This window comes from Narcine bancroftii, chromosome 2, assembly GCF_036971445.1.
Source record: "Narcine bancroftii isolate sNarBan1 chromosome 2, sNarBan1.hap1, whole genome shotgun sequence".
Lineage (NCBI taxonomy): Eukaryota > Metazoa > Chordata > Chondrichthyes > Torpediniformes > Narcinidae > Narcine > Narcine bancroftii.
The window spans coordinates 42,741,572-42,761,149 of NC_091470.1; the positions used below are offsets into that span (position 1 = coordinate 42,741,572).

The window sequence follows — 19,578 nt, forward strand, 5'->3', positions numbered from 1 at the left end:
TTTGCCTTTAAACCATTGTGAATAACTACGGGAAGTTATTTAGTTTCAAATATCAAGGTAGAAGTTATTTTTGTTGGGTAGAGTACTTAGAAAAGTTAGCTAAACATAAACATTTCTCCCTTCTGTTGTTTTACATGGCATGATTTCAACGAGGCAGTCAAAGTGAAGGAAAAATTAAATAATTTTACAGGTTTGCAAAGCTAATCAATTGCTTTCTTTTTGGTTTCATCCAGTTTCTTTCTAATGGAGTGAGAACAGTGTTCAACATTTAAAAACTACTACTTTTCTGCTATGATATGATTAGCTGTTCATGCTCTGTAGTCTTGATTAGTTTTACTTTCTCCAGAGTTAACAGTGTGTAGTGTGAATAAAAGCTCTGGCGACTGGAGGAAGAACAAACGATTTTATTAGTTTATAACTAAGGGTAGGGTTTCACAGTAGTCTTCAGAAGGGTTCTGGGTTTAGGTGGGAAATCAGGGTTATATGGGAGCAGATGGGGCAGAGGTGGGGCCATCAGCACAACACCCTACCAATGAATCCCAGTTCACTGCACAGTGATGCATTTCTCCCAACACCATCCACATCTTGAGAATGGCTACATAACACAGCTTTCACACTCCCCCTGCCCAGAGGTGGATTACTTCACTATAAATCATGGTCATCTGTTTTGTATTCCTATTAAGTGAAAGGTAGAAATCTTTATTCCTAGATTTTTTTTGAATGAATACTAAAGTTGGCTGAGTGCTTGTGATAAATGAGGCACTGTGGAAAAAGGCATTGTCTTCATTCTATAAATTTTTTATTAGAAGGTGTTAGTGGATGCTTATAGAGGTATGAAACAGGATTGAAAGGAACAACCATACTAGATTTGTTCTGGCTCTCCAATAGAGCATTCAAACCTTGAGCAAATGCTATTTTACCTACCTCTTTCAGATAGTGGCTATTCTGACCTGTCATGTAGACCCAACTGAACCAGATGTGGGTGGTCCTTGATGTTTTTAGAACAAGGGGAAAGAATAATTTCATCTCTCAACAACACAAAATTCAATAACACTTAATTTATTTTGGTGTTGACAAGCTTTTAGCTCAATCATATTGGCATTGCCCCACATAGGCAAGATGCAGATAGATGGATGACTGTTAGGGGTGGTAAAAGGACGGGACCAGTAATGCAGAGTATCCCTGTGGACGTTCCCACCAACAATATGTATGCTGTTTTGGATAATGCAGGAGGGAACGATCTACTAGGGACAAGTCTAGGCGGCCAAGTCTCTGGCCCAGAGATTGACTCCTTGGCTCAGAAAAGGTGGGCTAAGAAGAGGAGAGCACTAGTAATATGGGACTTGTTGGTTAGGAGGGCAGACAGGAAGTTTGCTGGAATTCCTCCCAGGTGCCAGGATCAGGGATGTCTCAAATCTTCTCAGCAGCATTCTGGAAGGGGAGGGAGAGCAGCCGGATGTCGTGGTCCATGTGGGGACTAATGATGTAGATAGAGGTAGAGATGAGGTCCTCAAGAGGGAATATAGGGAGTTAGGTAGAAAGTTAAAAAAACAGGACCTAGAGGGTGGTAATCTCTGGATTGTTGCCTGTGCAACGCAAAGACAGGGTACAAATAGGAAGTTATAGCTGATGAATGCGTGGCTAAAGAGTTGGTGTAGGGGGCAGGGTTTCAGATTCCTAGATCACTGGGATTGTTTCTGGGGGAGGTCAGACCTCTAGAAAAAGGATGGACTGCACCTTAACTGGAATAGGACCAATATCCTGGCAAGAGGGTTTGCTAGAGCTGTTGCGGAGGGTTTAAACTAGCTTTGCAGGGGAAGGGAAATCATAATGAGAGCAAAGAAAATAGGATAGCAGCAAGTCGGGGGGGGGGGGGGTGGGTTACATCAGAGGAAGGAATTAATAGTAAAGAAGTGGTCAAAAACAACATAAAGGAAAGGCAGGTGAGGAGACAGAAGATAGAGCTGTTCAACAGGAATACAGCTCATACGTCATCGATAACGGGCTTTCAGACACTATACATAAATGCATGTAGTATCAGAAACAAGGTGGATGACCTGGTTGCTCAGATTCAACTAAAAAGTTATGACATTGTGGTCATTACTGAAACATGGCTCAATGAGGCATGCGTCTGGGAGCTCAATATCCAAGAATACACAGTCTATAGGAAGGATAGGCAGGAGGGTAGAGGTGGAGGGGTGGCTCTGATGACATTAAATGAATAGAAAGAAGGGACATAGAGTCTAAAGCGGTAGAATCAGTATGGGTTGAATTAAGAAATGCCAAGGGTAAAAAGATTACAGGCCCCCAAACAGCAGCCGGGAAGAGGACTATGAGATACAGTTAGAAATACAAAGGGCATGTTACAAGGATAATAGAAAATTAATTATGGGAGATTTTAATATGGCAGAGGATTGGGAAAGACAGGAATTTACTGAATCACAGGAGTGTGTTTGTAGAAAACCTAAGAGATGGATTTTTTGATCAGCTTGTTGAGAAGCCCACCAGGGGATCTGCAGTTCTAGAATGGGTCATGTGCAATGAACCTGAGGTCATTAGGAAGTTGCAGGTCTTAGAACCTCTAGGAAGCAGTCACCACAATGTGATCGAATTCAGTTTCAAATATGAAAAGGAAAGAAGGTAATCGGATGTATCAGTTTTTCAGTGGAATAAAGGAAATTATAGTGGTATGAGGAAAGAACTAGACCAAGTCGACAGGAATAGCAAATTAGAAGGAGGTCCAGAGCAGGATTGGAAGATATTTTTGCAAATATTAAAAAGCATACAGGATAGATATATTCCTTGAAAAAGGAAAGTAGTCAAAGGAAAATGGTACCTATGTGGCTAACGAAAGAATTTAAGGCAAAGGGGAGGGTATATAAGGGAGCTAAAGCTAGTGGGAAATCAGGGGACTGGGATTCCTTTAAAAACCTACAAAAAGAAATTAAGAAAGTCACAAGGAAAGAAAAGATGAGTTATGAAAGGAGATTTGCAAACAATATAGAAAAAGATACTAAAAGTTTTTTTAACTATGTAAAGAATAAGAGACACATGTTGACATAGGACTGATAGAAAACGATGCTGGGGAAATTATGATGGGTTACAACGGTATGGCAGAAGAATTAAATCAATATTTTACATCTGTATTCACAGTGGAAGACATTAGTACTATCCCTGACAGACAAACTTCAGGGAATAGAGTTGGATACAATTAAGATTACTAGAGAAATTGTGCTTGGTAAATTGAATGGATTGAAGAGAGATAAATCTCCCGGACTGAACGAAGTATACCCGTGAGTTTTGAAAGAGGTGGCTTTGGAGATTGTAGATCCAATGGTGACAGTCTTCCAGGAATCATTAGTCTCTGGTGTGGTTCCGAGGGATTGGAAGGTTGCGAATGTGGTTCTGTTGTACAAGAAAGGTGGGAGGCAGAAAAAAAGGAACTATAGGCCTATAAGTCTGGTGTCAGTGGTTGGGAAGATATTTAGAGTCAATCCTCAAGGATGAAGTTATGAAATACCTGGAAATGCATGACAGGATAGGTCCTAGTCAGCATGGTTTTTAAAGGGTAGATCATGTTTGACTAACTAATTAGTGTATTTTGTGGAAATCTCAGGTAAGATAGACAAAGGGGAGGCTGTGGATGTTGTATATTTGGATTTTCAAAAGGCTTTTGATAAGGTGCCGCATGTTAGACTGATAAATAAAATGAAGGCCCATGGAATTACAGGGATGCTATTAGATTGGGTAGAAAATTGGCTGATAGGCAGAAAGCAAAGGGTTGAAGTTAAGGGATCCCATTCAGAATGGCTGCCACAGGGGTCGGTCTTGGGTCCACTGCTGTTTACAATTTATATTAATGGTTGTGGACTAAATAGTTTTGTGCCCAAATTTGCAGATGACACCAAGATAGATGGTGGAGCAGGAACTGTTGAAGAAACCGTAAAATTGCAGAGGGAGATAGACAGATTGGGAGACTGGGCAAATATATGGCAGATGAAGTACACTGTTGAAAAGTGTTTGGTTCTACATTTTGGCAGTGGAAATAAACAGGCAGAGTATAATTTGGATGGGGCGTTCTTGTGCAGAGTAATCTAAAAGTTAATGTCCAGGTGGGATTGGTAGTAAAGAAGGCAAATGCTATGTTAGCATTCATTTCGAGAGGTATTGTGTTTAAGAGTAGAGAGGTGTTAATGAGGCTCTTTGGGGCACTGGTGAGACCCCATCTAGAGTACTGTGTACATTTTCAGGCCCCCTATCTTAGAAAAGATGTGATGTTGCTGGGGAGGGTGCAGAGGAGATTTACTGGGGATTCCTAGAATGCAGGGGAATGTTTGACAGCTCTTGGATTGTATTCGTTGGAGTATAGGAGAGTGAGACATTTTGAATTTTGAAAGGTTTTGACAGAGTGAATGTGGGTAAGATGTTTCTCTTGATGGGTCATAGTTTTAAAATTAGAAGTTATCCAATTAGAACAGAAAGGAGGAAGAACTTCTTTAGTTATAGGCTCGTGGATCTGTGGAATTCACTGCCGCACAGTGGAGGTCAGATCACTGGGAGTATTTAAACAGGAAATGGAGAAGTACCTCATTAGTGAGGGCATCAAGGGATATTGGGAAAAGGCTGGTAATTGGAACTCGGGGTGAGTTTAGCTTAGTGCATAGTTATAGAACAGACCCAATGGGCCTAGTGGCCTGCTTCTGTTCCTTTATCTTGTGATCTTGAGATTGCTGAAATGATATTTTGCTTTCTGGAGTATATTAAACAATTAAGTATTTTGCTTCCTGGTCTGTAAACTGCTAGAGCTCTTCAATCTGGTTGGCTGCTGAGTAAGACTGATTACTTTTCTGGAAACTGCAGACAGTATTTGGTCAGAGATACCTACTGCCAAAATGTGTTTTTAAAAGGGGAAATCTCCAAAACAAATCTCACTGAACATTTGGGTGAAGACACTAGGCCCTTTCAGGTGGACCCTCCGCCTTGAGGAGTGGATTTAAAACTGCTAACGCACCTTTCAGGTGGCAAGGCTGCTGCAGCATTATCCGGAGGCCTGTAGTGCCTCCGGATATGATGGAGGCGGGATGACTGGCATCACAACGCCACCCGTTTATTTTTTTAAAAATGTGGCATAGAAATGGCTGTCTTCCCCACCCATAATCCACCATGTAGGTGGAACCGCTCTGTGATTTCCACAACAGTTCCAGCTGCACGAGGGATTATGGGTATGGAAGACTGCCATTGCTGTGCCGCATTTTGAGCTGCAGAGAGCGGCCCGGTGCAGGCTGCGACCAGCTGGACTGTCACAGCCTGCATCAGCCACCTCTGCCCCAATGGCCCTCACTGGTTGCCCCTGCCCTGCCAGCCGCCCTGCCCCAACAACCCCCACAGACCTTCCCTGCTCCGACGGCCTCCGCCAACTTCCCCTCCCCAGCGGGGCGGGGGCTGTTAGGCAGCGAGGAGTTGGATAGCGGGCTGATGGAGTCATCAGCCCACCACCCCCCCCCCCCCCCAGGCAGCCGCTATAAGCGGATGCATATTCAGGTGCATCACCGGAGCGTGGCTCTCAGCTGATTATCCCTCCCGGAGGAGGGTTGGTGTAGGCGGCGGCTCTGCTGCATTCAGGTGAGTATGTCTTTAGCCGCAAGGGGGGAGATTATGTGGCTTTACAAGGGGGTCTTCAGGCCACCTGAAAAGGCCTACTATCTGTTCACTGGTACCAAGAATCCAGGCTAATGTATTTGAAAGTTTCTACTGTTGCATTATTGCAGCTGCAGATGGCCCTGCCTGCAGACTGCAGTCCACCTTGAATCTTGCCTCAGGCAAACTGATGAATTTTTCTGTGTCACAATCTTAAGCTAAGTTGGTTGTCTTAATAAACACAGTTAAGGTTAATTTTATTTTCATATAATAATACAAAAAATGAAATATACACAAAATACTTCAATTTTTGACTGCCATAAAGGCAAACAAAGAGTCACCATGAGAAACACCGTGTTCATGGATCTGCCTCCAGTGCTCCTGCAGCCTCTGTAGCCTTACAGACTCCTGCTCATCCACTAACAACTGAGCTCCAGGTCCAAACTTTCCAAATGATCAGGAAACTTTCAGCACCCGAGGCCCTTCTTGCCATTAGCACCCTCTCGAACCTTGGTTTCAATACCCGGTTCCCATGAGCCAGTCTATAGCAGCCCACAGACTGGTATGAGACCTTAGACTGCAAGTTGGCAACACCCTGCAACCTGTGTGAGTCTTTCAGCTGCTCTGCCCCCTCACTGGTCTGCTGTTGTGCTGTAGGGTCATCTCCCAGGCTTCTCCTTCCCAATGGGGGGGGGGGGGGCATCTTCTTCTGTTTTTGGTGCCCTGCAGTGGTCTGCTGCACCCCCAGAACCTTGTGGCCTGCTGCCCAGCACAGGCACCACCATCCTGGGCAAAGATCTCTGTGTTTGCTGGATATATTTTAAAAAAACCTGCCTAACAGCCTGTTAAAGGCTATATGGAACTGTTGCAATCAGGACCAGGCAGTAGGACCCTGGAGCGAAGCAATGTGTCTACGCTCCCTACACCCCCCCCCCCACCCCACCCCGAGTCTGCACCAGTGGCAGCCCTGCCATTGCAGCAGCTCTGGAAGTGCCTGTGTGGGAAATAGTAGTTTCCATCCAAATTTCTTCCCATTTGCACACTTGTACATAAATTATATTTTGCCTTTAGTTTTTTGACATGGTATAGCAAGAGAACACTTGCTGTATCCTTGCACCTTGTGCCATGCTGGATACAGCATTTCCAGAATTTTTGCCAACTTCTCATTGTGTTACTTAAAGTTCTCTACTTGTTGCTTTCTTTAAGTGCATTTTTTATGTCCCACCCTGAAAAATAAAACTACAGCTTTTTTTTTTGTCAAAGTCAATGAGGTAAAACAATTTACAGACAGACATTTTATACTTTAAAGATCATCTTCTAAACATTAGTGTTCTGACGATATGAATATTCTACTGAGGAGCAAATCTACTATAAACTGCTATTATATTATTTGATGAAGGAGATTCTAATTTCTGTAATTTTGTTTTCTAATTTGATAATCAGCTGTCTATGTGTTAATATTAAGGGATCTTTTCTGATCACTTGTAGTGAGTATTGGGTCCTGAAAGGCCTGAGATTAATAATTTATCTCCACTGATAAACCGTAATAAATCCTTTCACAATGGAAGTTGTTACCTCTAAACTCCACCATGCACAAAAGAAAAAAATGGATTATTGATCTGCTAAAATTGTCAATGATCAAAGCACCAACAATGTGTAATGATTTAAATTAAATGTTCATCTTGACATTTTCATTTTTTTTTCCAGGTGAAGAAGATTGCACCGGAATATTATGAGAACCTTCCCCAGCATACCTCCTGGATCCGTGTTCTCTGGGACTTTGTTTTTGATGACAGCATTGGTCCTTATTCTAGGATTAAAAGGGAGTGCAAGCTCGTGAAAGATGATTGAGAGGATCAGAAATAAAGAAGAAAATCCTATAATTCCTGGCAATCAGAAATAAAGCAGAAAAATTCCCTGAAAGACATTGTGCTCATTAGTGTATATGAAGGGAAAAAAACAGTTCAATAATTAAAATTTTAATGTTTATTAAAATAAAAGACAAATAGGCAGCAAACAATGGCACAAAAGGATGACATTAATTAAGGTCACTAAATTACCAATATATTTACCATTATTCCAAATAATTTTATTGTTGAGCCACCATTTTGTTTAACCACTAAAAATATTTTTAGATCTATTTTTAATTTGGGAAAACTTTGCTGGCTGCACATTGATGATGTGGACAGATTCTGAAATGAAACAGAGTGAGGTTCCATTTGCATTTCAGCACAAGTATGAACCAAAACTACTTGATAATAATCCCTTGAGCAGATTCATTAAAGTAAAACTAGGTTTTATTAGCTCAGGCAAACATAATGTTATTGGAATAAAGTTGTCTGAGAGACAGGATTCACTTTTATTGGTGCAATTTAAAACCCAGTCTTTCCTCTCTTTCACAAAACTACCAAGTCTAAAGTGTCACATTATCTATTTACCAATGTCGAGTTTACTAAGTTCTGAGAGATCCCTGAAGTCCGGTTACATATGGATGAGTAAAGCATTCGCCACTGCTAAGAGTTAACATCAGGTTTAAGATTCTTACTACATTTTCTAACCTAGCAGTTATGCTAAAATTCTTACAAACCCTGCTGTAATTTGATGACAGTTGAAATAATTTGCACCTGTTTTGTGAAAAATATTGCTATCATTAGTTATCCTTTCATACACAGCACAGTTAATAGTGATTGTATCAAGTGAAGAAGCTGATAATGTGGAATGCCTCCATTGCCATTTAAAAATACTTTTGTCCCAATATCACAAATGAAGATCTCCATTTTACAAATTCTCTGCGTGATGTGTCATGTGGAAAATATTTAAGGTGGCATATTTTTTGTTATTAAACAACATCTTTTGTTTGTATGAGTGCCCTAGGAACTAAAGCACATTTATCAGCATCTGGTTCCTAAAAAAACTGGTCTCATCTCTTCTCCATTCCCAGCTTTTCAGATTAGCCATAGGCTTGGATATAAGGTCAGAAGTGGAGGTTTTTCATAGGTTCTATACAACCAAGTATAATGCAATTAATGAAAAAAAAATCGGGTCGACTTGAAACATTGGACCTTAGAAGGCCATTACACAGCATGCAATCGGCATCCTAAAACCTTGTGCCTTTTATTACCAATGACATTTCTGCTGGTAACTCTTACGTGCGGCAAACAGTATCGATGGAGACTGATTTCACTAAATCAATTTTCAAAGGAGTAATTGATTTATTTCACCGACTAATGAAGGTTGGGTTATAGTTATGTGACAAGGCTTTATAGAAATATTGGATTATACTTAATTACACAAATGAAGTTTGTAAATCAAAAAGCAATTAAACTGACCTACTTGTTATTATAGAGCCGCACAATTAAGATACCTATCAGATTTTTATCAAACAAGGGAAAAACCAGACTGGACGAGATTAGAATTAGATAAAATAGGGGAAAAGATACCTGAACACATATTATATAAATGGGATGAAAAATTGGTACAACATAGAACCTCTCCAGTAATACATCATCTCCTCAATATTTGGAAGAAGATTCATGTAGAAAGAAATAAAACAAATTATCAATTACCAAAACTAATATTGACGCAAAATAAGCTACTCCCTTTTACAATAGATAACCTTTCCTTTAGAGAATGGGAAAAAAAAGGGATTAAAAGAATAGAAAATTGTTTTTCAGGAAGTAGATTCTTATCCTTTGAACAAATGAGAGATAAGTACAATATAACTGGAGATACAGCGCTGGCATATTACCAACTGACCTACTTGTTTATGTAATATTATCTTTGATTTCACTCAGTGATAAAGTACTTTTTAAAGTACTTTTTAATCTGACAGTAATAGCAGTTGAAGCTTTGACAGATACAATCTGAATGACAGTGCTTAGGTGTGTTTGGATGTATTTAGTTTATTTCTAAAAATAATCATTTACCACAATGACTATTCAAAATCATGGCATTGGCTATGGAGTTCTTTGAGATGTATTGGATACATGAAAAGCATAGTTAGTACAGCAAGTTTCTGTCTTTAATTATGGAGACTTTTGAAGGGCTCTGCTGCCTCAAATTAACGTTAAGCTTGTAGTTACATGAGCCATTTTCACATTGTTGCCTGTAAAACATGGAGGTGTTCAGAGGTCATGAAGGACACTGTACAAAAGCATTTCATTTATTTTTATAATATAACTCAACAAAATATAGGATTAAGATGGATAATTTCAAACACCCTGGGTTCCTTCTGTATTGTAAACTATAATTTTCAGTCTGTTAGCATCCCTTGGTTGATTTATGGACAACCTTATGATTGTTGGTGTTGGGAATCAGTTGATTCTTATTGGGAAGGGTTAATTAAGAGTAGAAAAATGTGTCACAAATAGCAGGTTATCAAAGCCAGAAAATTTGTTTCACTATTTGCAGCCAGAAAAAGAGGTAACAAAAACATTGATTGTCTCATTAGTATGTTCACAACCTAGAAATCCTGTTTTAAATCTGGTAGTGGAGTCTCATGGAAAGTCTGGTTGCACCACACTGTTCCAACCTTCAAATCCCAAGCTTGGTGGATGCTTTTATCAGGGTGTTTCCCCCCCCCCAGTATTTAGGAAAATTAGCAGTTAAGTTCAATGCTATTACACAGGACCAGTGACCTGGGTTTGAATCCACTGCTGTAAGGAGTTTGTATGTTCTCAGGTTTCCTCCCACCCTCAATATGTACAGGATTTTTTAGGTTAATTGGTGAATTTGGGTGGCAAGGGGATATGGGCTGAAAAGGCCTGTTAATGTGCTCTATCTCTTAAAAGAAAATGCTCTGCGTGCAAATAGCATGGAGCTCTTCATGCTTTAATCAATTATTGAGGAGCTGCATCGATGCAAATAAAAAAATCTCTTACCTTGACCAATCTAAACATGTATAAGCAAGAAAGCACCAAACATAGAAGGTAAAAAGCTTTTACCATTACTAAGTGAATATTAATTTCTGTACTATTTATTAAGTAGGTTAAGAACTGTTAAAATTGCAATTATATTAGCCTAATGTGAATGGAATTAAATACCAAACCATAATACAGTGAGAGTAATAAACCATTATAAAATTTTTGAACATCACGTAAGTGAGAATAACACTTAGCTGATATAAAGTAATTAATTTTGTTCACTTTTCTTTGAAATTCCAGGTGATTAGGACAGGGATCGGGTTCAACTATAGTCCACTGAAGAAAGTAGTGGATTCATTCCCTTTAAATTTAAATTTCGATATACAGCACAGTAAGGCCACGAACCCATGCCACCCAAATACCCCATTAAACCTACAATCCCCGTACCTTTTTGGAACATGAGAGGAAACTGGAGCACCCAGAGGAATCACATGCAGATATGGGAGAACATGCAAACTCCTTATAGACAGCACTGGATTTGAACCTGGGTCACTGGTCCTGTAATAGCTTAGCACTAACCGCTATGCTAACAATGCTGTCCTTCTTGTGAATTTCTTAGTGAAGAGAATTTGACCTAAACTATTCCTTAATTAATGCACTTACAGTCTGTCAGAAAAGCTATTGCTTTTTCTTTTGACAGTCTGTATCACAGGCAGGAAGAATGAGAAAGCTAGGATTATTTCACAAATGACTGACCAGGTACCAGACAAATACGCACTTAGAAATGTCATGGTTGCCGCTTTCATGTGTTAACAAACTGTTAGGGTGTATTTTAGCTTTTTGGAAGACTATCTTGATATTGCAGACTGGTGTTGAGTCAAAATTCCAAGCTTGACTGGTCAGTATTTGGAGCATTTGATAAATGTTTCTGCATGTGGATACTATTTTATAAAATTTTAAATTTAGATATGCAGCAGGTCCCCCAATACACTACTTAATCTATAATCCCTGTATGTGTTTGAATGGTGGGAGGAAACCTATCAGGACACAGGGAGAACATACAAACTCCTTACAGACAGTGCTGGATTTGAACCTGGGACACTGGTGCTGTCATTGTGTTATGGTAACCGCTAACTGTGTTATCTGATGTGGCTCTTCAGTGAATGGAAGGAAACATACTCCAGAACTGAATTAATAGGTAATCAAATTGATACTGGTTAACTCTTTTGATTTGGTGACTAAAGTGGATTATTGGGGCAAGACAAAAATAACATTCACTTTGCATTCAAATCTGAAGAAACAAGTGATAATTAGAGGCAGCAAATACAGAAAATAAATCAAAGGACTTACAGATAAATGTGCACTGAATAACTTCAGACAAACTTGATTTAGCTTAAGAAAAAGGATAGAAATATGTATTCTCTTGAAAAGCATTGGTACTCTAGATTGAATGGGCATGTAAATTGAACTCGTTAGAAACAAAAACTTTCCCACTTCAAGAACCCATTCGATATATGAGAATGGGTATGTTCAAAAATAATTTCACCCAGACCAAACATTCACAATTCATGTAGTAGCATTTATTGCACTCTCCATTTCTCAAGCAGATTTTTTAACCATTTTTCTCCAATGATTCACCTCCACCAGTGGTTTTCAAATTATTTCTTTCCATTCACATACCACTTTAAGTAATTCCTAGGTCATAGGTGCTCTGCGATTAGTAAAGGAAAGTTTGAAAACCACTGACTTACACAATCGCAACATTGTGCACCCAAGTAAACAAATTACTTTCAAAAAATAGTTGCTTCTCACAATTAAGGCTAATTTATTTTAGTAAATTAACCAATTAATTAAAATGGCCTGATTACAGGTAGCAAACAAATTAAAATAGCATGATTACAGTTTGCCAATAGAAGTACAATGACGAAAAACATTGATAATATCAATCTGGTTTCCTGATACTTATTCTGTGACTAAACTGGAAAATCCTAGTCTGCTTGAAAAGCTTATTTGCCTGATTTTCGAGGTGATGATTTGTTTTTATTGAGTAGATTTTTTTCAAAATACTGTAGATGTTAATTTGGAGTTGATGTGGATATATTTATGAGACTATCAGACAGCCTTAAAATCATTCCTTAAAATGATTATGCTAATTTTAAAAATCATTTTTTTCTTTAAAGTCGGGATATCTTTCCAATGTTTCACACTGAAATTATCTAGATGAAGACATGAATTTGAGTAATTTAATTTCAAATAAAATTAATTGTAAATGTCTTATACAATGAGTTGTGTAATACATATGCATTTTGCACAAGGGGAATTGATATTTGGGAATCCACTTGAACCTTTCCGTCTGTGTTAAAGAGCATGTTTCTTTCTGGATTTGTAGCACAAATTTGGGTGGTTAATATTTTCTATAATTAATACATGCTTTTGTGTACTGAATTGATGTACTTTTCTAAATACTTGCAACTGTAATTTTTTATTTGTTTAATTTTGCCTTTTTGCAATCACTAAATGTGAAAATTTTGGCATGGAATAAAGTAACTCCTCTTATAAATGGCTTCAAAGCACATAGTACTCTGTTGAATGGTACCCTGTCAACCACCATCAACACTCTTTCCCCCTCCACTATGTGTGTGTGTTTTTTTTGTGTGTGTGTGTGTGTGTGTGTGTGTGGGTGTGGGTGGGGGGGGGGGGGGTGTGGGTTACAGTTCAAGAGAATGTACTGGAAAAGTAGTGGAACTTAATGTGGATAAGTAACCTGATCCAGATGGGGTACAGCCGAGTTGTAGAGGGAGAATATTGCATATAATATCCCAAACATCCCCCAACTTAGAATTTATGCCAGTGGATGGGAAAATAACAGATTTACAGATGTTATTCTGCAGACCAATTATAAACCCAAATATAAAACATTGAACATTACAGCACAGTATAAGCCCTTCAGCCCACTATGTAAACCTACTCCAGAACAATTAATTTTTCCCTACCTCACACCCATAACCCTCTATTTTTCTTGCATCCATGTGCCTATCTAAGAATCTTTTGAATGCCCCTATTGTACCAGCCTCCAACTCTGGACAATGTATTCCAGGTACCCATCACTCTCTAAGCAAAAAACATTTCCCCTGAACTTTCCTCACTTTAAACCAATGTCCTTTGGTATTTGCTATTGCTGCCCCAGGAAGAAAGATTCTGACAGTCCACCCCATCTAAAAAGTCTAGGAAAAAATAATCTGGAACAGAATTGATAGTTCATTAGGATAAATGCAGATTAAATATAGAATGCTAACATGGATTTTAAAGACACCTAGGAATTTGTTGAACTAACTTGATGGAATATTTTGATGAAATAACAGAGATTAATGATGAGAGAAATGTAAATGTTGACATATGCTTATCCTTGCAAGAGGTATTATATAAGAGGCCAATAATTATAACTTTGTCACCAGACCAAAAGGACTAGTTAGAATGCTGGGTATCTAATGGGAAAGGGAGAATAGTGAAAGACTTGCTCAGACTGATAGGATTTTCCCAACATTTGTAGTAGGATCATTACTTTTGCTGAATTGAATTCTGGTGTACGGGGCACATTTTGGAGGTGTGGTGAACTGTGAAGAGAATAATGGATTATAAATGTACTTGGGCAGATAAAATTCACTGCTGAGAAATGTGTAATGTTCCATTTGGACAGCAGTAAGAATGTTACGAGTGTTGTTCATTCAAAGTAATAGGGCAGGTTAGAAAGTGATGAAAGCACCTGTTGCATTAGCGAAAGAAGCGTGGAGTACAAGAACAAGGAAGGCACATTAAACCATGTAATACTAATTCAGTCACACTGGATGAATACACTCAGTTCTGGGTGTCACAATTTAGCGAATTCGAAGGTTTTGGAGTTGGCACAGAAATGATTTACCAAAATCTCTGATGAAGGGGTACCTGGCAGGGTATTGAAAATTTGTGCCAGCCAACTAGCCACAGTTCACAGATATAATCTCTCGTTGCTCCAGTCAGAAGTTCCGACTGCTCAATAAGAGCAAAGTGAGCTGCCTCAATGACTCACCCAGTAACACTCAACTACTGTGATGAAATGCTTGGAGAAGTTTGTCATGACAGAATTACCTGTACCTAAGTAAAGACTTGAACCCACTACAATTTGCCTACTGCCACAATCACTCCATAATAGAGGCTCTCCTTTTGGCTCTGGATCACCTAGACAACAGCAACGTGTACATTAGGTTACTTTTCACTTATGCCCTCGTACCCTCAGTATTGGCCAACAAGCCCTAAAACTTGAGGCTCTACACCTCCCTCTGCAACTGGATCCTTGACTTCCTCAGCAGAAGATGCAGCATCAGCATCTGTAAGAACTGCAAACAGGAAGGCCGCCAGACCAAGAACTGCAGAGAGCAAATACTGTAACCTGCATATGGAAGCTGGCCACCTCCACAGAGCCTGCGCAAAATGTGTCACCACAGGCAATAAGAGGTGAAATAGCCAAACTCACTGTTACGAACAAGATCAGTAACAATGGTAATAACCAAGACAATGTTTTTTTTAAAACAGCGCGAATTGGAAACAATGTATCCTCCCCACTGACAATCAACACAGGCACACCTCAAGGATGGGTTCTTAGCCCACTGCTCTACTCTCTCTACACCCATGACTATTGTGGCGAGGCACAATTCAAATGACATCTACAATAACACCAGAGTCAGTGGAAGAATCACACATGGCAATGAGGGAACATACAGGAGTGAGATAGATCAACAAGTTAAGTGGTGTCACAACAACAACCTTGCACCTAATGTTATCAAAACTAGGGAAGTGATTGTGGAGTGTGGTGATACCACAGTAATGCTATTTGTTCCATTTGTACTGTCTCTGTATGTATGGCTGGCCTGCCTCCTTGCTAACTAACTCTGTGATTCCTCCCCTTGGAATTCCCTAATAAAGGCGGTTATGCTCAAGTCCATCCTCCAGTACGAACCCTGGATTCGGACCAGCAACATGAGTGTACGTTCCTTCTTATGGGAATAAAAGCTTGTTGTCCTGCAACTTCCAGTCTTTTGAAGTTACTGATATCAAGGAGGAAATCAGAAGAACACAGACTAGTTTTCATTGAGGGGTCAGCAGTAGAGAGTGTTAAGAACAATAAATTCTTGGATGTCAACATCTCTGAAGATCTGTCCTGGGGCCTCCATGTTGATGCCATCATGAAGAAGGCTCTCCAGTGGCTATACTTCATGAGGAGTTTGAGGAGATTTGGTATGCCACAAAGAATCTTGCAAATTTCTACAGGTGCACTGTGGAGAGCATTCTGACTGGTTGTATCGCTGTCTGATAAGGAGGTGGCAATGCACAGGACAGGAAAAATCTACAGAGTTGTGAACTTGGTCGATGCCATAATGGGAATTAGTCTTCTCTTCATTAAAGGCAACAAGAGGTGATTTCCCAAGCAACCTCTATCATCAGGACCCTTGCCACCCAGGCCATGCCCTCTTCTCACTGCTACCATCAGAAAGGAGGTACAGAAGCCTGAAGACGATACCAAAACAGCTTCTTCCCCTCCGCCATCATATTTCTGAATGGACGATGAACCCCAGACACTACCTCACTTTACCTTCTTTTGCACTAACTTATTTATTTTTCAAAATGTAATTTATAGCAATATTATAGCACAATTTTCACTGCAATACTGCTGTAAAACAATGAATTTCGTGACATGCTCATGCCAATAAATTTGGATTCAGGTTATATGGAGAGACTACAGAAGCTGGGTTTTTTCTGGGAACAAAACAGGTTGCAAAGGGATCTGACAGGTTTCTGAAATAATGAAGGGTGTAGACCAGCTCCCCAAATATTTTAGACCGTGACCTCTTCATGGAATCCTTGATTCCTCATTGATTCCCCCCCCCCCCCCAGGCCTGGAATCCCTCTGGTGACAGGGAGGGGGGTGGCGGCACTGGCCCGGGTGGCAGTGAGGTGGCTGGTGGGGAGGGGGGGGGGGATACACACCTCTTTCTTCTCTGCTCTGTTCCGTCCACCCTTAACATAACATAACATAACAATTACAGCACGGAAACAGGCCATTAGGCCCTTCTAGTCCGCACTGAACCAAACACCCCTTTCTAGTCCCACCTCCCTGCACAATGCCCATAACCCTCCATCTTCTTCTCATCCATATACCTGTCCAACCTTTTCTTAAATAATACAATTGACTCCGCCGCCACTATTTCTCCCGGAAGCTCATTCCACATGGCTACCACTCTCTGAGTAAAGAAGTTCCCCCTCATGTTACCTCTAAACCTCTGCCCCTTAATTCTTAACTCATGTCCTCTTGTTTTAATCTTTCCTCCTCTTAACGGAAATAGTCTATCCACATCCACTCTGTCTATCCCTTTCATAATCTTAAATACTTCTATCAAATCCCCTCTCAATCTTCTACGCTCCAAAGAATAAAGACCTAATCTGTCCAATCTCTCCCTATACTCTAGATGCTTAAACCCAGGTAACATTCTGGTAAACCTTCTCTGCACTCTCTCCACTCTGTTTATATCCTTCCTATAATTAGGCGACCAGAACTGCACACAGAACTCCAAATTAGGCCGCACCAACGTCTTATACAATCTCAACATCACCTCCCAACTCCTATATTCCATGCAATGATTGATAAAGGCCAGCATACTAAAAGCCTTCTTCACCACCCTATTCACGTGAGTTTCTACCTTTAGGGAACGATGTACCATTACTCCTAAATCTTTCTGCTCTTCTGTATTCCTCAATGCTCTCCCATTTACCACGTATGTCCTATTCTGATTCTTCTTACCAAAATGAAGCACCTCACACTTATCAGCATTAAATTCCATCTGCCATTTTTCAGCCCACTTTTCTAAGCAGCCCAAATCCCTCTGCAATCCTTGAAAACCTTCTTCATTATCCACTATTCCACCTATCTTAGTATCGTCTGCATATTTACTAATCCAATTCACCACCCCATCATCTAGATCATTAATGTATATAACGAACAACAATGGGCCCAATACAGATCCTTGAGGCACACCACTGGTCACCGGCCTCCAACCTGACAGACAATTATCCACTACCACTCTCTGGCCTCTCCCTTTCAGCCAATGTTCAATCCATTTGACTATCTCAAAATTTATACCTAAAGACTGCACCTTCCTAACTAACCTTCCATGTGGTACCTTATCGAAGGCCTTACTGAAGTCCATATAGACAACATCCACTGCGCTACCCTCATCCACATTCCTAGTCACCTCTTCAAAAAATTCAATCAGATTGGTCAAACATGACCTTGCTCCCACAAATCCATGTTGAGTGCTCCTGATCAGACCCTGTCTATCCAGATGTTTATAAGTACTATCTCTAAGAATTTTCTCCATTAATTTACCTACCACAGACGTCAAACTTACAGGCTGATAGTTGCCAGGCTTCCTCCTTGAACCCTTTTTAAATAACGGAACCACATGCGCAATGCGCCAATCCTCCGGCACTATCCCCATATCTAATGACATTTGGAAAATTACCGCCAGAGCCTCTGCTATTTCCTCCTTCACTTCTCTCAATGTCCTGGGGAAGATCCCGTCTGGTCCCGGAGACTTATCCACCTTTATATTCTTCAAAAGCCTTAAAACTACACCTTTTGTAATCTCTATATTCCCCATATTTACCCAATTTGCTTTTTTAATCTCACATCTCTCAATATCCTTCTCCTTAGTGAATACCGAAGAAAAGAAACTATTCAATATCTCCCCCATTTCTCTAGGCTCCACACACAGTTTTCCGCTCTGATTTTCTAAGGGACCAATTTTGTCTCTAGCTTTCCTCTTACCATTAACATATTTGTAGAACTCTTTTGGATTAGTTTTCACCCTGCTTGCCATAGTTTCCTCGTACCTTCTTTTAGCTTTCCTAATTCCTCTCTTAAGATTCCTCTTACATTCAATTTATCTTTCAAACATCTCCTTAACTCCATGCTTCTTATATCTAATGTACGCCTCCCTTTTTCTTCGAACCAAGTTTCCAATATTCCTTGAAAACCACGGCTCTCTCAAACCTTTTGCCCCTCCTTTTAACCTAACAGGAACATAAAGCTTTTGCACTCTCAAAATATGATCTTTAAAAGACTTCCATCTCTCTACTACATCCTGCTCATAAAACAAATTGTCCTAATGCACACCCTGCAAGTCCTTTCGCATCTCCTCAAATCTAGCTTTTCCCCAATCAAAAACCTCAACCCTTGGCCCTGACTTCTCTCTTTCCATAATGACATTGAAGCTGATGGCATTATGATCACTGGACCCGAAGTGCTCGCCAACACTAACCTCCGTCACTTGACCCATCCCATTTGCCAACAGTAGATCTAACACTGCTCCTTCTCTGGTCGGCACCTCTACATATTGTTGTAAAAAACTATCTTGCACACATTTCACAAACTCTAACCCATCCAGTCCTTTCACAGAATGTGTTTCCCAATCTATATGTGGAAAATTAAAATCTCCCATAATTACAACCCTGTGCTTATCACAAATATCTACTATCTCCCTACAGATTTGCTCCCCTAGGTCTCGGTCCCCTCCGGGTGGTCTATAATACACCCCTACAAGTGTAACCTCTCCTTTCCTACTCCTCAGTTCCACCCAAATAGCCTCCGTGGATGTGCCCTCTAATCTATCCTTCCTAGGCACCGCTGTAATATTTTCCCTGACAAGCAATGCAACCCCACCTCCTCTTGCCCCTCCGACTCTATCACACCTAAAACAACGAAACCCAGGGATATTCAGTTGCCAATCACATCCCTCCTGCAACCATGTCTCACTAATCGCTACCACATCATACTTCCAAGTATCAATCCACACCTTCAGCTCATCCACCTTTTTTACAATACTCCTGGCATTAAAATATATGAATTTCAGAGATTTCCCAATTTTTAATCCCTGTTTTCCCTCATCTTTAATAACAACATTATTTACTTTTCCTGCCAATTGCCCTTCATCTTCTTCCAGAGCATTTCCCTTCTCTATCACCTGCCCATCCATATTCAAATACTTAC

The 19,578-nt window shown here is 40.1% G+C and overlaps 1 protein-coding gene across 2 annotated transcripts in view; it reads left to right on the forward strand.

Moving 5' to 3' along the window:
* degs2 (delta(4)-desaturase, sphingolipid 2) overlaps positions 1-13,062 on the forward strand; it is a 50,915-nt gene extending 37,853 nt beyond the window's left edge. For both annotated transcript variants that reach the window (XM_069916442.1, XM_069916443.1), the window contains exon 3: positions 7,345-13,062. In XM_069916442.1, coding sequence (XP_069772543.1) covers positions 7,345-7,488 — 144 coding nt within the window. In that variant the 3' untranslated portion in view covers positions 7,489-13,062. The remainder of the gene's footprint in view (positions 1-7,344) is intronic.
* Positions 13,063-19,578: the final 6,516 nt, after the last annotated feature.